The 20,139-nt window shown below is 33.6% G+C and overlaps 1 protein-coding gene across 1 annotated transcript; it reads right to left on the bottom strand.

Moving 5' to 3' along the window:
• Positions 1–3,220: 3,220 nt before the first annotated feature.
• LOC140431998 (WASH complex subunit 5-like) lies at positions 3,221–20,134 on the bottom strand (the record flags this gene model as incomplete). Its single annotated transcript, XM_072519862.1, is given in 11 exon segments — positions 3,221–3,279; positions 6,309–6,514; positions 6,869–6,980; positions 6,983–7,141; positions 12,676–12,848; positions 13,319–13,545; positions 13,935–14,155; positions 15,386–15,730; positions 17,382–17,625; positions 19,439–19,931; positions 20,055–20,134. Coding segments are annotated over 11 exon segments (2,319 nt in total), but the record flags the coding sequence as incomplete, so codon positions are not given.
• Positions 20,135–20,139: the final 5 nt, after the last annotated feature.

Genomic DNA, 20,139 nt, shown 5'->3' with positions numbered 1-20,139 from the left:
CGCGCTATCTCAGAGTAAACTGACCACGTGTTTAAAGGCACTCTGCTGTTGAGCAACCAATGTTGCAATTGCAAGAATCCATATTTATATTCAATAAGCTTGGAATAAACACAGAGTTTGTAGAGTTCAGATGTATCTTAATTCTCCCTTAACCATTGGAAAGAACCTGAATATCCTTTCCAAGTTAAGTAATGCCTTAGCTCCAACATTATCTGTTGGCCATACAAGAAGAGGTATTATAAAACCTTTGAACTTTTGCCATACGATTAAGTGAAAAATTCAAATGAAATGGAACGAACAAATCATTTTTTTACTCTCAGAAATTTGTATTATATTATATGTGAACTATAACGTTGCTTTTTAGGCGTTTTGCTTTATTTCTGGTTCAAAATAAAGATATAACCCATTCGCTGCCGCGACGGAAGTAGGTATCAGTCGTCAGAGGCCAGAAGACATTTTTACTTTATTTGAGGGGCATATAACAAATAAACAAAACTTTATATGGTAAGTGAAACATTTGTGGGAAAAACAGCCTTCAGAGGAGGAAGAAAATTCGACCACTCAGTGGCCGGCGGCACTGGCCACAAATGTTATCAAAATAATATTGTTAGAAGCCGACGGTCCCGTACGGGATCTTATACAAATAAAAAAATATTTATTAGGAAAATATAAAAATAAGAACACAAAATGGTATTTAGAACACAAAATAGGAGCATAGTATAAAAAATACTAAAAAATAAAAAAATTTAATAAAATTCTTTTCAAACTGGCACATACATTTAGTCCAAAAAATCATGTTAGTTCAATAACAAAAACAAAGCATAACAAAAAGCATATATTACAAACTATGATATTTGTTAAAACATTCTGGACACAGCCCTGGTTTTTCATCGAATTCGTTGCACTGGAATATGGTGCATTTTCTTCCTTTTCCGTCTTTGGTGCAATAACGAAGCCTTTTTTGCTTTATTCTATTGTAATTGTTTTTATCTTGGTATATTTCAGTTATCTTACTGAAAGTGTGGCTTGGTTGTATATGTTTAGGAGCAATTTCAAGTGGTGGTTTTATTGGTAATAGCCCATTTATTATACATAGCCTAAAATCGTACAAAGGCATTTTGTCTCGCCAGAGTATATCTTATATAGCTTTAAGACATTTAACATAAGAATTTGGACTGTATGAATTAGGAGTTTCTTGTACCAGATGGTTTTCCTTTCACATGGCTAGTACGATAACAGTTGATCTTGATGATCAATTCCGGACATATACTTGTTATATTCCATAATAGCCATAGATTTTCGAACTTCTTGCTCTCTTTTGTTGATAAATACTCGAAGTTATATACATTACTTCGGGCTTGTCCTTCCATTTACCCACATGTGTGTCATCTTTGAATAAAGACACATTTTCTCCTTTTTTTAACTTTCCCTTCGAAACTTCTTGAGGATTATCTTTTAAGTTGGCCCTTAACGTTCCAGTGCTACACGTTTTTCTATTGAGAAGACTAGCAGAAAGCGCACAGCTGTTGTAGTAATTGTCCATACATAGGGCATGGCCATTATCTAATAAGCCCTCCATCAAATTCATGACGACTTTTGAAGCGTGTCCCGTACCGCTTAGCTCTTCTGCATCATTTGCCCCTGTATAAACGCGAAATCTGAGCACCGTTCCATTTGACTCGGTCAACATCTACAATATTATTCCGTACTTGTGTCATATGTTCTTAATATATTGTCTAAAAGCCAATCGATCTCGCCACAGCATCATGCTCTCATCTAAAAAAAGTTCTCTTCCCGGATAATATATGGTTTCCATTTTACTATTAAACTAATCTAGTACTCGTCTTATTTGTCTTAGAACATCTTTATTGGATTTATTAGTCGCATCTTCTTCGGAGTAAAACTGCAGACATCTCAAAATTAATAAAAACCTATTTCTACTCATGTGTTGAAATAATTGTGTATGAAAAATCAGTAAATTAAATAATAATCTATCTGTTTTCAATAGTCTTGTATTTTGGACAGTTGAAATGTTCCCATGTGAAACAGAAGACCAAGAAAAACTCTAAATTCATCAATTGATAATTATTTCCAGGAAGCAATACGCGACTTGTCTCCACTACTCATGGATAAAACAGCAACCGCATTTTTATTCGTCTCTTCAACTATAAAATTTAAAAACTCAAGATCAAATAATAAGGAAAAAAATGCATTAGACTATTCCCTGGATGACGAACTAACAACTTTTGTTTTCTTGTAAAATTCAATATTTTCAAGTCATTTGGAGCTTGTGAATTTTCTGTCCAATTCGATTCCGCCGTGCGAGTGGATGGTTTTTGTTGAGCGAAGTTCACCTGCCTCACTAAATCACTATTATCTGACTGTTGTACCTCTTCCTCTCCTTCAGAACTCGAGTCAGAACCAGATAATTCATATTCTGACCCACTAGACAAAAAAGATTCGTCTTCATTTAGCGAACGATTTACTAGATCTTCCAGCTCATCAATCGTAAGAGCCCGATTTTGTTTCCTTGCCTTTTTGGGTTTTGAAGGCCCAGTCTCATTTTCTGAATTCATTGTTACACTATAACAATGGTTCCAATTATAAAATAAAAAAAATTCTATACTAAAACAGCCTATAACCAACACAAAATATACTTTCAATCTAAAATTTTAACTGTCCTTACAAAAAAATATAAGTTCGTAAACGAAATCCAACTATGCACAATGACCGTTAAAACACTTCTTTACCGCGTCGAAATGAAAAGCACATTCCCGCTGTTAACGTCAGCAATCAACTAACCGATTTATGCGACAGGCGACAGCCGACGCCCGACAAGCACATTGTACAATCCCCGAAAAGTACAAGCGGCCCCGTATGTGGTCGGTGGCACAAGCGAACACAGCCTAGCGGCCACTTATTGGCCGGCGGCATCGAATGAAATTTTGTAATGCATTTATTATGGAACGGTATTTTAAAGAAGTTACAAAAATCGTTGGAAATTCATTTAAAAAAGATTTCTCCCACACCAAAAATATGTCAAAACAGAATTAATTATCTGAATGCCGAACCTCATATTTATTAGACAAATATTTTTACATCTAGTAAATAAATTGAAATCTCACCTGCTGTTATGTTTGGTCAATTGTAAAGTATAATTGCTCAAATGCCTTATAAATTCTCTGTTCAAATAAGAATGGAACTGTCTCAGAGTCGCGCGCTATCTCAGAGTAAAGGCTATTCCATCTATTTGGTCTTGAGTTCTTTTATTAACATTTCCTGAAAATAAATAAAATATAATGAATCAAAGAAAATTGCAACAATTTTGAATCGGCGCTAAAATCACATGTTGAAGATATTTTGAGTCTATTAAGTAATAAACTAACTATTGAGTAATAACACACTATAACTTTACCAGCTTTACCAGCTTGTCATAGAACTCTCAGCTAAGTCCATTAATTTCAAATCGTACGTACCCCTCTACTTCTCCGCATATGTCTGGTAAAGGTCACAAAAAGGTATAATTGGTTGACATGTGCCATACTAGGAATACACACTGTCAAATTGGTATTACCACCCAGCGCCAACATTTACAGGTTAAGATCATTAATTATTTTTATTTTAAATATTTTTGAAAACGATGACCGAATTGGAAATCGAAATATAAAAAAAAATTGTGGTTTAAGCCAATATAAAATAATATTTAACTTTAAAACTCCACAAGAAAACAGTTTCAGAACTTCTTTAGTATAGATGGTGTCTAAAGAAGATGGATACTGGACACTGTCATAGCTTACTCTCACTGGTTTTCGTTTGTTAAATTTCTGCTGCGTTTAGTCGACGATCTGTCGCAATTATTGACGAATGGCATACATATATTCCTTGCTTATTTTTGGATCGAGTTGGTTAGTTACGTTGCCCAAAAAATTTCATTTAAGCATTGAAAACAGATTCCCCATTATGCACGATGCATTATGTAATCATCGAAATATTCTTTTGAAAGAAATTTTATTCGTTACGCAAATGAACATAGTATTTTCCTCTTACACGTCGAACACGTAACTATCCGCGGATACATGGGAAACAGAGATTAGGTATGATACCTTCCACTACTACGTAATTATAGGTTACTCACCGAATAGAAATATCGGTTCATATTTGACGCTTACCTTACATGAATCAAAGTGTCCAGTATTGCGAGCTATAAAAAAGTCAATGCTGCATTCGGAAGAGTATCTAAGGAAGTGGGCACTTTTATAGAGACGTAGGTTTTAGAGAGACGCCTGGAAAACACCTTTAATACAGAGAAAATTATTTCATTTTACTGAACCTCAAAATACATTTAACATATTTTAGTTTCAGTTGTAACTTGAGCAACCTAGGTACACAAACAATCTAGGCCTTTCTGCTCGTGTCGGAGAGTTTGGGTGCGGTTCCTTCAAAAATTATATAGAAGCTGCTTGTATTATTTTTAAAATTAAAATCAAATGGGTGCCATTCCTTAATAGTTTATGCTCGTAAGGAAACGGGCTCAGACAAAGAAATAAAATGAAAAATTTAAAACAAAGTTAACCTTTATTATTTTGTAAGGAACAAAAGGTTATTAAAAGATTCTACGTTAAAAAGTTACGTCATCCCAGAAAAGACGCGCTATCTCAGAGTTTTACGGTATTGAATTACAAATGAGAAGTGCTTATACGAAACTAAAATTAAAATCCCATCGTAAGAAAACCAACATTTTATAACTTGGCATTAGATTATGAATAAGAAATATATGAAAATAAAATTATAATTTATCCCAAATTTCGAAATTCGTTCACATAAAAAAATACCTTTGTATATTAGGTAGAAAATAGATTTTTATTGTAATTGAAATATCAATAATAAATCACTTCACTGTTATTTAGTTCATAGATAATCTTCACTGTTCAATAAAAAAAATATAAAATGGGTACAAGCTGAATTATCCAAATGCTGGTGTGGCGTGTAGAAAGGATATATTTTTTTACCCTCTAGGTACTCGGGCTGGCAGAAATGTTGGATTTATCACAGCAGGAACATAATATCCACCATAAAAATATATAGGATTGGGCGGCTAAGGAAATAGGATATTCTTAGAATTTTTGGTTTCAGAAACATACCATAAATCCATATAGAGTAAGATCCCAGAGCGATCAGACATAACTTATTTTCACACAGATGAAACCTTAGAGTCTGAGTAGCGTCTCGTGTGCTTTGAATACCTGCGTATTTATGAAACTTCCTGAGTGACACCTGGGCAGGTACCAGGTGAGAAAGGTAACTAAAAATAAGAGCTATTTAACTTAAATTTACATAACTGATTTTTATACATATTTTGTAGAATATTATTTTGAAAATACTGTAATAAGTGTCAGACACTTGTCATGGACCAGAACTTTTGTCAGACGCTTTAAAGCTCCACTAAAATTAAATGAACTTTACTTACTTTTACATGGACTAATAGCTATTTAGATAACTTCGAGCCAATAATCATAGTTCTAGCAACTATTGGGGCTCCCGGTAAGAGTCTAAAATAAATATTTATTTGAAAATATATAAAAAAAGACATTTTTGGGCTTACCTCGTCAAGAGACCACTCAAACAAAATTTTCGTCCTGTTTGTTGGACGTTCAAAGAGAGAAAGGGACGATGAATTTCGCGGAGTTAACGAATGCTCTGATTTTAGCTATTAGGAATTACAGTAGGGTCCGTGAGGTAATTTAAAAGCACTCAGCGGATAAATGGCGTGAGCAACATTGATTTGAATATTTACTAGGGACTATAATAATAAATTTTTTGAAACGGTTACACAGTTTTTATCGAATCTCCTTTTTCGAGGCCCGATGCCATTATCGGGCGTTATAAAATCAGCCCCGAATATAGTGCGTACGCTTAAAACTAATGTATTTATTGTACAATTTCGGTTATATACATACCTAATGAAATAAAGTTTCAACAGAAAAGTGAATAAAGTTTGAACGGAAAGGTGTGAATATGAAATAAGAAAATATGAACTACAATTAATTGTTTGTACATCATGTTTATAGTGCTGTGGAGCACAGTCCTCCCTCACCAGCCACCACTGCAATTTAATAAGAAATGCAGAAGTTATTTTTAGATGTTTGCATATAATTTGGAAAATGCATTACCTCTCAAAAAATTGATTTTGAATTTCAAGTGACGCCACTGACAACTATTTCGTACTTTAAGTTTAGTTTTGAAATGAAAAATACGCGTTGTAACAAGTTATGAAACGCCGTCACCAAAAGAATATGTAAGAATATTACCTGCATTTTGTGGTAAAAACAACTTGTGCAAATGTGATATGACGAATATAAACATCGTTACAGAATGGTCCAGGTTGTTAGCTGCTGTCGTATAGATTTTATTGAACGGCTGATACAAACCGGCGTAATCGAAGTAGCTGGAGAGCGATTCGAGAAGATTTTCACTGGGATGGTGCCTATCATTTTGGATGTCCATGAGAAGAGCCCTAAAATAGATTCAATTTTTCATTAAATGTAAATAATTAGAGAATTACAGAAATAACTAAACTGTATAAATCGCGAAAGTAGAAATCCGAAAATTTCTATTGACGAAACCAAAATTCAGATTTTTGCTTTAATCTGTGCCTTTTAAAAATTGCAAGGCAAATCACAAATTATTTGTTTTCACGTTTAGAGCTTGTGTACCAGTCGCTCTGATGATTCCTGCTAGGATGAAATACGCATAAGCGAATATATAGAGGCACTATACGTGAAATCAAATATTAACTGTCTTTCTTTTAAACTGTATACTTGAAGAATTTAAAAAAGGTGTAGCTTTCTACAAACCAAATAGTACTTACTTATCGAGTGATCGCAGTGAAAATTCCAAGTTTTTGGCATTAAACTTACACGAAGTGTTCAGATAGAAAGCTATGAGGTTTCTCAGCAACTGCAACTGACCGACCAACAAATGTTTTCTAGAAAATCTCCCCAAATTTTAGTACAACGATTAACGTACGTTTGGTATATTTTCAAAGGATTGACGAATTCTTCTGACTGCTTCATTTCCTTTTGGATTGAAGTAATTATGTTGGTCCAGGATGCTATTTTTACGTTTTTGTTTTCGAAATATCCTAAAATTTATAAAATTGTAACAATTTCTACCAATAAAATGAAAAACAGGGGAATGGATTTTAAAAAGCCCTTACAAATAAATAAAGACGTATCTTCAATAAGAAAACGCAATGAACTTGTATTAGATTACGTAAGTCTAAACAAAGCATTCGAAATGTGAGTGTACCGACGCATTCTTCGTATATCCTGGACCGAACATGTCACCAACATAGAGGTAATCCAAAGAATCGGAAAGGAGAAACAAATCGTGAATACAATTAAACAAAGAAAGCTTGAATATCTAGGCCACATATTGAGATACGATAAGTACCGTCTACTGCAATTGATTGTCCACGAAAAAATAGACAGTAAGCGAGGGCCAGGCAGGAGAAGACACTCGTGGCTCCAAAATCTGAGGAAGTGGTTCGGGCTCACATCGGTCGAACTGTTCAGAAGCGCCGCAAACAAGATCAGAATTGCCATGTTAATAGCCAACGTTCGCAACGGACAGGGCACTTGAAGAAGAAGAAGTCTAAACAAAGAATTGATGGATGATGCTTAAACAAGATATAAATATTATTCTTGTGGTGGATCCGATATGTGGTGGCAGATTTTCACAGATCCGAAATGTTAGTTTCTGTTATAGTTATAGTTAATATATTATGCCAGCTTCGTAAAGCTTTAACTCTCTGTCGCGTATTACTTTTTATTGACTATAATAAAGCATTCGACAAAGTACAACATGATCAACTAATGAATGTTCTGATATCAAATAAGATAGACTATAATGACCTCAGGCTCACCTTTCCACTGTACAAATTGAAGGCGAAGCGTCCTTATTGATTTTCAACATTTGTGCATAAATTTCCTTTACTTTTAAACCTTCCAAACATAAAAATTCAATCACTGCATAATACTTAATTTTTTCCATTGTAAAAATACTGTGAAACGACGATACTAAATGGCTTGTAAACAAAGGATGAATTGACAGATTGAAATGAAACTTGTTCATATGAAGAGTTTACCAACATAACAAAAAAATTTAGGCCAGCGGCAACGCCCTCTCTTAACGAGCCTCAAAACTTATTGAACAGTCTAATATAATCTTGTTTCTTTCGTTTCGAATTTGCTCTTTCTAATTATTATTTCCAACACCATATTAAAGAGCATCTTTGATAGAGATATGTCTGAGAACCCGTTCTACTGCAAATATTTTAAACCTGTGTCCTTTCCAAGCTCCTTCATACTGGGTTTGTTTTACAGTCATTCTGATAAACTTGATCATCTTGATAGGTTTTCCTAGCTCTCCCATGACATTACACATTTGTTGACAGTCTATTTTATCACATGCCTACTTAAAGTCAATCAATATTGAATATAGTGTATTTTTATATTCGTAACTGCTACTTTGTATATCCTTTAAAGTAAATATATGGTATAATACTGATTTGTTTGATCTGGAGCCCGCTTGGTATTCGCCTAATAAGTTTTCAGTATATTTATTAATTATAATTTTAATGCGTTAAGTTATTGTATTGTAGTTTGTACACTGTAGTTTGTTTTATTTCTTATGAACAGGTATACAGTGGTCTTGTCGAATCTTTTGGTATTAGCTCACTTTCCCATACTTGTTTGATTAGTTGGTAAATCTGCTAATGTAATTTCTCCCCACCATCTTTAGGCATGTCTGCTGTTATTTCGATAATTCCCGAACTTTTATTATTCTTCAAGTCCTTAATTATATTTACAATCTCCCCTTTGGTCGGTGCCTCTATTTCTGTTGTTCTGGTATGGCTATGGCTTGTACTGGAGTTTAAATTTCTTCGTTTTTGTTACCATTAACAACTCTTGTTGTATAATCCTCCAGTATGTCCTCCATCTCTCCGTTATTTTTTAATTAAGTTATTTAATGTAATATTTAATTATTTTTAATTGGGTTTCCATCGTCATCTTTGGTAAATATGCTATTATTCTGGTATCTTATTCCAATATAATTTGATTCCATTTTTTTAAACTATTTTTCCATTTTTTTTTTAATTCTTTTGATAGTATTTTCTTCTTTAGTTCTTTTGCAACAATAATCCTGTTCCCAGTATTCTGTCTGATCTTAGATTTTAAAGGGTGTACCTCTGTAATTTCAGACCCCAATTTCTTGTACAAGAATAAGAACTAATGGCCAGTTTATACTTTTTATTTCTCTTATTAGCTCTTATAAATTAACTGCATCGTATGTTCCCCTCACATATCTGTACTTTTTTTCTTTGTCTTATCCTTAACCATTACTAACGTATGTTCTAAAAGTTGTGGCACAAAATTCATTGGCTGTAATATTAACAAAAAAAGAATAATATCAATTTGCCTTTCGAAACAAAAGTTTGTTAACTTTGTTTACTATATGTTGAGATTTTTTTATTTTGAAGTGTTCGCTTTAAGATGTTGTGTAAATAAAAGATAAGAAAAACTATCTACAAGTTGGTTTGGCGAGTAACCAAAGCTGAAATCTGTCGAATATTTCTGAATGAAAACATTTTACGCAGAACTATTTATAGAATAATGGCGCAGTGCGAGCAGGACACACCATGTCTGAATCACCCAAAAAGTGGAAGACCACGTGCAATTATTGCACAGAGGTCAGAGAGATTACTGAGAAGAGCCAAAAACCAAGTTAGAATGTCAAAGAGGAAACTGGCTCGTTAATACAGATCTTCTAAGAGTAGGATATCGTTGGAATTGAGGAGGAATGGTCTTTAATATCGAAAGCGTTGTAAGTGCCCCAAATACTTTCAAGCGCAACTACTTTGTATTCCAAGATGCTGTTGTTAACTGAGGCTGGTACACTTTGCCAATGAAAAAATTATTATTTTATATGACGAAAAGTATTTCACTTCGAGTCACTATTATTTTAGATGACGATTCACTTTGAGTAATTCTGAAATGAAAAGAAACGATAGATTTTATACAGACAACGTAGAAGAATGGCCTGACAATGTTAGACACAAAACTAAAGCGACATTTGCAGATAAAATCCTTGTCTGGTGCGCAATTTCCAACAGGGGTGTATCCCGACCTTTTGAAGGAAGAGTGAGGGGTGAAGCTTTGAATAGTCAGAGCTACATTAATAAATTGATTCAGTTTGTCCACGAAAACCATGCTAATGGCGATATCATGTTTTCATGACCTAGAATCATGCCATTATTCAAGAGACACCCAAAATTCTATTTCTTACCCAGTCCTTGATGTTCTCCACCTTGCATCTACGTCGTATATACGTACTTCTAGCTCTGTCCCATAGTGTTTTACCATCAAGTGTTTTCATCTCCGCTGTTTCTAACATCATTTTTGTCCTCTCTGTGTCAGGTCGTGTTTCTGCCGCGTATGACATTATTGGTCCATGACTGTTTTGTAAATTCTGCTTTTCATTTCTTTCCCAATATTTTTATTTCTCCATATTATTTTATTCAAGCAACCTGCGACTCTGTTTGCTCTATTTACTTGATCTTCCACTTCTGTTTTTATCTTTCCGTAACTATATAATGTGATGCCTAGATATTTAAACTCCATCACGTGTTCTATTATCTGACCTTCCAGTTCCAATTGACATCTAAATTTACTGTTATAACCATGCATTTTGTCTTTTTTGGAGAAATTAACATGATAAATTTTCTGGCGGTTATATTAAATTGGTGCAGCATACGTTGTACATCATCTTCACTTTGAGAGAGTAGTATTGCGTCGTCTGCATAGCAAATGATTTCAAGCTGTTGTTCTCCCATTTAGTATTCTTTTTTAGTTCTTACTCTTTTTATTATTTCATCTATAATCAGGTTGAACAATGAATCTCCCTTTCTTCGTTCTTAGAGTATAATTTAATTTTATTAGGTATATGCAAAAAATAATGCCACTAATGAAGTACTGTAATACAGTATACTCCCTCTATAACGAACACGGTTATTACGAGTTTTCGCTTATAACGAGGTACATTAGATGTAACGTGAAATTTCTATTAAACTATAACCCTCTATAGCGAGGTAAATTTGCTTATAACGAGAGAAAATAAGATTGAAAAACGTGTTTTTTATGTTTTGGCCCGATAGCTATAAATAAATACCCATTTTAACTGCCGTCCGCAATAAACTTCTTACAATTTATGATTCTTAGTCGGAAATTTACAATTTATGATTCACAAAGTGTCATTGTAGGGGGTTGACCATTCACACCTAATAATATAGGTCCTAATAGACAAGATGTGGAAAGTGTTTTAAAGGTTGTCAGAAACTTTATCCAAAGAAAAAACGCAAATGAAGAAGCATAAAACTGTTTCACATCTTTAAAAAATTTGATAGAATACTGGACAATTTAAAGCAGTCAAAAATGACAGACTTCTTGAAATTGCAGACGCAGTAGTTTATGTTATTCTTGAAAATACGCTTATATAGATATACAGAATACAGATTTTTTGTTTTAACGTATATCATTGACAATAAAAGTAAACAACTTTTTTTCAAAAACGCCATTCAAACAGTATTTATTAGCATCTTATATTGCTCCGAATGGCTTCACTATAGAAAGTTAATGTTTTAGAAAACTACATATTCATATGTATGCACAGTACTATTGTTGTTGAATATAACGAGATCCGCTTATAACGAGGTAATTAGTCTGCCATTTCAATTCTCGTTATAGAGGGAGTCTACTGTATTTGTAAGCTTTTTATAAACTTAATACAGTCTCAAAACTCTAATTAATATACATAATTTCGCATATGCACATGCCTTAATTGTACAGGAATATAATCCCAACGCTGTGAATTTTTTGTAAGGGAAGTCACTCTTGGAGTGACCTCGACCGAAACCATATTTGGATCAGTTGTGAAAAGTTTTTGAGAGTTGAAATGTAGAGATGCTCCTAAGAGCCGGTAATATAGTAGATGCTCTCAAACCAACACCGAATTTGTGATTTGTGCATTCATCAGGCGGGAGCAACTTCAATTTACAGAGACTCAAATGAAGATCGATTTAAGAGAGAATACATTTGTGGGAGTATATCCATAGAAAATAAGCAAAATATCTTTGACATTAATACAATTGTTATTTTGTTTATTTTCCGTAGCCATCCTTCACAAGTAGAAATTAATGTGATATCAATGGAAACGTATGCATTGATACATGAAAAGTACAAATTAATTTTCTTTGAAAGTGAGACGTCATAGGGACTTCGAATACAATCATTTTGTTTATAAAAAATTGAAATTAAATAAATGTTATGTCAAAACGATGAAATTTTGGAAGACAACAAAGTTATGAATAAAAATGTCTAATACTCCTCTCAAACGAGCCAATTATAATAGCAATTAAATAACTTATGCACGCCAAACGATTGGATACATTCCACTAAATAAATATACAGAATGCTATCGCCCAAAAGATAACACTTTGAAAGTTCTTCTGCCGAATTTTATTCATACATATTTTTGGTTAGTTGCGATAAACCAAGAGATCTTATAAAACGGTGAGAACTCAAATTTCTGTGGGATATTAGAAAGACCTAGACTTACCTATAAGCTTCTGAAGTGCGTTAACAATCATGAACGAAAATAGTCGATCCAAACCGACTAATCCCGCTATCTCAATAGCCGAGGCTATGGAAGCGATGGTCTGTTTGTTTATAATTTGTTTGTGAGTTTTGTTTTCATACCAAGTAACTGTAGTGTCCAAATACACTGATGACCTAAAAAAATATGAATATAGAATGATTTCCACAGCATTCATCAGAGAGAATGAAGATGTATAGTATTTTAATTATTTTCTATCATTTGTCATAATATAATGCATACCGTATAAATATTGTTGCACTATTCCATCATTAAGCTTTAACCCCGGGCCTATATCTACTGTGGCCGTTTTTATAAAATATGAAACATGCTAGTAATTTACATTGGCCTTGGTGGAATTTCCATACAGTGCTTATGACAGTCCATAGACTTACGAACTTTCTACACAATAAAGTATTAATCTTTCTCAGTAAGAATCAGGGCCACACTAAATTTCGAAGAATTTTAACATTGGCCCTAGAACCAAGCCACGGATTTATAAAATGGTGCAATGTCTTTTGGTTTATTAAAATAAATAAAAAACTGCAAACGAACCACCATTTACTGCTACAAAAATATAATGAGGAGTTAAAAACCTGCAACTTACCTAGGATCTGTCAGTCTTATGACTTCTCTCGCCAACCGACCGATGAAATTGACGCTCTGATCTATCGACGGAAAAATCGGTATCGGCACGTATCTATTCTGGTAAACGCTCTGCCAGGGGTGAACCTTGAACCGTAAAAATCCGTTACATTCTTGTTCTACGTTGTAATTGATAATTCGAGTAACTTCCTCTTGCCATATTTTTAAACCATTTACGTTTATGTAATCCTAAAACCCAAAAAAAACATATAATTTGTGTTTATCCATTTAAGTACTTATGAGGTAAAGTTTGGGAATCACATAAAAAATCTCAACAGTTCATACTATGCAGAAGATCTCTTCATTGTAATATCAGAATACAATCAATGTTTAGCATATCAAAAGGGAAGAGAAAATGTAATGAACCTACTACACCAAGAAAAGAAAGTAACAAAAATTTTTGGCAACAAGAAATTATAAGAGAAAGAATTGTTAAAAAAGAGTCAATCAAGTCCCGAATTTAAGGCTAAGAAACACAGGTGCCCCTTCACTGCTGAGAACTCCGGCATATGACACCGACTAGTACAATATTGTTCTATAACTCATACCTGTAATATACATGTACGTAAATCATTTACCTGGATATATTCGAAAGATCTTTTGTACCCATCCATGATCCTCACCAAATTCTTCAGTTTCTGATCAAGTTCTTCGTATCTCGCTTTTGGACTGAATATCAACTCATTGTGCAAAGCCTTTGAAATATGCTGGACCAATTCCTTTCGTATTCCATCTTCTAGTAATTGCTTTGGATCCAAGCGTACGACACCTACTAGAGTACTTTTCATCATCCTCATACCTGAAAAATATATAAGAATTCCATACCATTAATCTGTAATTTATGTCAAGATCTGCTTCCAGCAATGTATGAACTTCTTTCTTTGAACATGTATGACATTATTCCCAAATTATTTGTTGTGTTACGTACAGAACCTAAAACCACAAAATTAAACATTTGTTCCTAGACAAGATAATGTTAGCATTATTTAAATTCAATTTCGTGTCCCTCTCCAAATAGCAGTGCGACCTTAATGTCGATGGAGGTGCTCATGTTCGTCATGACTGCCCTATTGTAGTACCTACAAGTAATCTAAGGACTGCTCACCTAAGAGTTAGGCAAAAGTTTACCGGATCCCACTCCGGAAAAACCACCTCACGGTGTAATCATATACTTGATATCCAAACCCATACTCCTGAAGAAAACCTTCACTAATACAAAAATCCAATGCAGAAAAGCGCTGAATACAAACGGATGGATACAGGACAGCCGACTATCATCATCATCATTCAATCTTCGCTTATCCACTGCTGGACATAGATCTCCCTCATAATTTTCCATCTATTTCGATCTTGTGCCTCTTGCATCCAATTCCTATGACAACGTCTTAGATCGTCAGTCCAACGTGTTGGTGGACGACCTCTGCTTCGGTAGGCATCATCTCTTGGTCTCCATTCCAGTATCCGCTTTGTCCATCTATTATCTGTCATTCGAGCCACGTGACCTGCCCAGTTCCATTTTAGTGTTGCTACTCTCTCTACTGCATCAGCCACTCCTGTTCTTTGTCGTAGCTGGCGATTTGGGATCTTGTCTCGTAGTGAAACGCCCAACATAGCACGCTCCATCGCCCTTTGACACACACGGATCTTTTGAACCGTGAAGCCGACTATACATCATCCTAATACCCAATCTTGAGGAGTAAGAACATCGTGTCTAAGGGATGCGTAGCCCAGTAAATAAAGTACATTAAGGGGGTATGTTCACGCCGCAGTTAAAATGAGTGGCATTCAAATAAACTAACTTTTAACGTATAATAAAATATTCTAATATTTTGATTACGCGACAATTATGTCGCGTATTTGCCCCTCGGAAATCCGTCATCGTTGTATATTTACCAATGCACCGCAGAAAAAATAAAAATATTGAGAAAATTATATAAAGCATTAAACCGATTCAACTTTTTACATATAACTAGTAACAGTAACAACATTAACGATTAAATAGTACGATTAAGGAATCAGTGGATCTCACCTTGACTGAACACTGATATCGAATTGGTCAATTCAGCAAACTCAAATCTTTCGTCTAACTGAGTATAATCCTTGATTTTATCCTTATCAACTCTGGTTGGCAATTCTTTCAGTACAGTCGTCTGCATCTCGATGATTCTTGCTAATTTTTCAAACATCATACTCGGGATAATGTGCAATACTTTTCGAACATAGATTTCCAGCTCTTTGCTGTAGTATTGCGACACTGATATCAGGTCTTCGCTGTGGGCTTGGTTGATTCGAAGCAGGGGGATTTCCAGAGCAGAAGAAAGTTTTAAAAATACCGCTCGCATTTTAATGACTAGGGTTGGTTCTCTTCTGATCCCTAAAAAAATATAAGAGATTGTTAATTGTGAAAAACGATCAACCAATATAAAGAAAACAAGAGAAGCAGTTTATTTTAATAAGGTTAATAATGAAAATATGCTAACGTATTCTTGTGCTCCATAGATTATGAGAAGGATTATTGACAAGGCAAAGAAACACAAATACACACGTCAAAAATGTCTCAGGAACAAATAAGTTTTTTTCTCGTATTTACATCAGTGTTGATTGGATTGTAAAAAGTGACATACAGTTATAATGTCTGATATAATAGTCAACAATAAATTCATCTCAATTTCAGACTAATATGATTTCTTTATGATGAAATGATAAAACAAAAGTTAAGAAGTGCACTAATTTGATGGAAATTTTTAACATAAAAGTCAATATAAAAAATAAAAATCTAACAACAAATATGTTTAATAATCTGACGCGCTATCTCAGAGTTTAATTTCAGCTTAACACCGCCTTCGCTTGCTTGAAATTAAATTTTTTCCCATCCATTCCTATGTAAGAAAATCTTGCAGACGTTGTCTAGTATAAACATTGTGCAAATGAGAAGCAATCAGTCTTTGAAGCATATTCCATACATTCTTGACGAGATTAAAATCTGCCGATTGTGCTGGCCAAGGTAAAAGTGTAATATCTTCATTATGAAACTAATCTCTTACTGTTCCTGTATGTGGCCTTGCATTATACTGCATGTAACGCAAATCAAGTCCTTTAACAGTGGCAAATGGAAGGACAACAGGTTCTAAGATATGATCAATATATTGAAACTCTCTTTCAGACCAGATCCTCCTCCAGTGTTAATGTCTGAAACTCTCTTGTCGGCCAGATCCTCTCCAATCCAAACCCTCACTCTTCTTAAATCAGGGTATAAACAAAACCTATCTGCATCTGTGAATAACTCATAACTCTATTCTTGTAAGCTCCAATGTACACGTTGGTATACCCAGTTTAATCTCAAACCACGACTTAATGACGTAACATGAAAACCCTCAATGTTTTTTACCCTTAAAAACTTATCCCCTTTCCCTTTATTTTTAGTATTTCATAACCATGGTTATCAGCAAGACATTAATAATACACATCCATTTGTATTCTCGTTGACTTAACTTCTGCTCTAGTTGAGTCTCATTTGTTTATGTTATGTTAACAAGTAGTCAAAATAACGTACCTGGGAAGGAAAAGCACGGATGGAGGAAGTAAGATCTACATAATACTCAGGTGCTACGTATTCTACGGTTTTGTATGCAAAAAAGTTATAAAAGAAAATGAAAATATTCGGAGTCTAATATTATTGAAGAGACCGAGAATATCATGGGTCAGTAATATCAGTAAACATTGAAAAAGAATGGAAAAAAAAAACGATGAACTAACAACCAAATTAAAGAAAGAAATCTAAGTATTTCATTTAAGTATTTCGGTCATATCTTTATCATAGAAATCAAACCTTGATTGGATGTAAGATCGAAGATACAAGAGGAGCAGAAAGAAGAAAAAATGTATGGATAAACGATACTCAGTAATGCATGTAACAAAACATGAATAAGTTGTTTAGATCAGCAGTAATACAAAATGGTCTAGTGTAGGTGCTAATGTCCTAATGGATACAGAACCCTAAGAAGAAAAGTCAAGGCTTGACTTACCTAGTTGCATAATGTTGGTATAATAATCAATGAGTTCCCAAGCATAACTGAGATCTCCTATTATTTGCAAATTAATCAAAATATCTTCTTTTATAGTCATCGTTCTGGCCATCTGATCTAGATATTTCCTAGTTTCTGAAAGGAATTGGATAACCTGCATGTTGTTATCCAGTTGGTGGAATTCCTGTACTTCTTCCAGGGCTTGTATTAACAGGACTATTTTTCTAGATGAACTGCTATTTTCCTGAGAAATATTTTATGTTTATATGAAAGTTTGCATAAAGTAAATAAAATTTCAAATATTCATTATAAATATAGATATCTACGTAATGAATCAATAACTTGAAACCCCTCTCCCATTGGTATTGCTGATATATTATGTAGGAATTAAATAACATATTCATCTTTAGTTTAAAATACTCAAGCTTTCAGGCATAGTCAAACTATCCTACCATTTACCAATACAATAATTCAGTTGGATAAGGAGTTCTATTTCAAATGAATAAAACAATTTCGAAAATAGGATTATCTCTAACAAACAGTGACGGCTGGTAAGGGAGGGCTACGGGATGCCCCTCTCCCTAGAAAAATGATGTACAAACAATTAATTGTATTTCATATTCACAATTTTCTGTTGCTATCAAACTAATTTTACAATAATTAATCTGTATGTTCCCTAAAAGTGAATCAACCATCAACCTTGTGTCACAAGGTTTTTAAAATCTAATATTTTCAATATAACTCAATATAATTCAATGTAACCTAAGGGTTATTTATTAGACCTTGCTATGTGGCTAAAATACATAAAATATATAAAAGCAAGACAGTTAAGCAAGAATTTGTAAGACATTTAATGAGGAGAGTACCTTCTAGATAGCAGAGGACATAAAAATAATGAAAATAACAAACTGGATGACAAAATGCAGAAACAGACAGCATTGAATATGTATAACCAAAGCTGCAAAGAAACATGAAGAATTATGGGAAATAAATTAAAGAGAATTAACCCACCTCAAAAAGAGGATTACAACATGTTGCCTGACACTGCCACAATCTAAAAAAATGAATAGCTGTGATGATGATATATAATATTATAAATGTCAGTAGATATAATATGTGTGTACTAACGGGATGTGTTTAATGCTAGTTATTATTCAGTTTCACATAACCGCTGTAATGTCCAAAACATATTACCGGCATATACAGGGCACTACTATATTTATTTTAACTTTAGATATGACAAATATTGGCCATTTCCTTATTAATCCCTGGCACATTGTTAAATATGTTATTATTTTCACATAGTGTTGCCAGATTGTTGGTATCATTGACAATGTTATTATTATTTATGTTATAAATCCATCTGTTCAGCTGTACATTATGAAAAAATGCCATTGAGAGATTGAATTATAATAAATAAATTGTATTATTTACTATAATTCTTCATTGGGTAATTTCTAACCAGTTGGTTATACTTAAGTTATGTTGTAGAAATGTAATTTTTATAACAGCACCCAGGATTTTAAAGGAAGTAATATATATGAAAGTTATATATTTTATATGTGGATACATTACATAATATGTGGATCTTAAAAAATCAACCATTTTTATTTGAAAGCTGTTTGTTGTTATAACTGGTTGTATCATAGCTAATTAGCTTATTGTATATCTTCCATTTATGTAACTGTCTGGCTCATATCTTTAGTTTTAACTGCTACTTGCATAACCAACGTCTTTATGTGTCCTCTGAAGTACAGTGGCAACTCAGTTAAATTATAAATTAAAATTTTCTGGAACCTGTGCTAAGGAGTGAACCCAGGCCATCTGGCTGGTGAGCCAGTTCCTTAGCCAATGAGCTGTATATACTTAGTATATACAAAAAGTATTAAAACAATTATAGTGGGAAAAGGGGCATATCCTTATAAATTACAAAAAGGGGATAAAATATCTACTTTTTCCAAATAAAAAATTACTATGTATTTGTGTCAAAAATATATTTATTTTGAAATTGTTGAACGTCTAATTTTATAGAAGTAATACATGACTTAATTACATACCTGGGACAGAGATTGCACTTCCTTGGAAATCTCTACAAACCATAACTGCAGCTTTTCGTTTTTAGGAATTCTAGTTAGTGGTTTTGACCCACCAAAAACTTCAGATAACTCCAGCAAACTAGTGTTAGTGTCAGTCTTCAATTCTTCCCACTGAGTCTCTTTGTTTGTTAGCAGCTGTTTGTACAAATCTCTTATTACCAATTCCAGCTGTGCAGTGTTCAACAGAAGTTTGAAAAGAAGTCCAGGCTCACACTTGGCTTCTGTAATGACCAATTCTCTGAGTTGTTTTGATCTTTTTAACTTATCAGTTTGGCCAGGTTTTAGTACAGTATGCAGCATCAGCCACCTAACAGTTACATTGCATTCTCTTATGGTTGTGATGAGGTTGTTTATGTCCTTTAGTAGATTTTCACCTGTTATGTTGCCTTCTTTAAGCAGAAGACTTGTTTTTTTCAAGAGATTTGGAACATTTGATCCATAAGTTGAAGCATAGCTAAAAAAATATCAACCAAATAATTGTTTTGTTCGCAATGTGTTAAAAATACAAATTAAATGAATCAACAAATAAGAAAATATGAAATAAAAGTTTACAAACCTCCATTATTGCAAATCTCACCTCTTAACATTAGTAACTTCCAAAGTGTTGTTTAATGCAGATTTAGCAGCTTTAAAAGCATCCCAAGAACTCTGAGATAGCGCGT

The sequence above is a fragment of the Diabrotica undecimpunctata genome, unplaced genomic scaffold, assembly GCF_040954645.1.
Source record: "Diabrotica undecimpunctata isolate CICGRU unplaced genomic scaffold, icDiaUnde3 ctg00001264.1, whole genome shotgun sequence".
NCBI lineage: Eukaryota > Metazoa > Arthropoda > Insecta > Coleoptera > Chrysomelidae > Diabrotica > Diabrotica undecimpunctata.
Note: the sequence above shows the minus strand (reverse complement) of the source record. Positions and strands in the feature narration are given on the sequence as shown.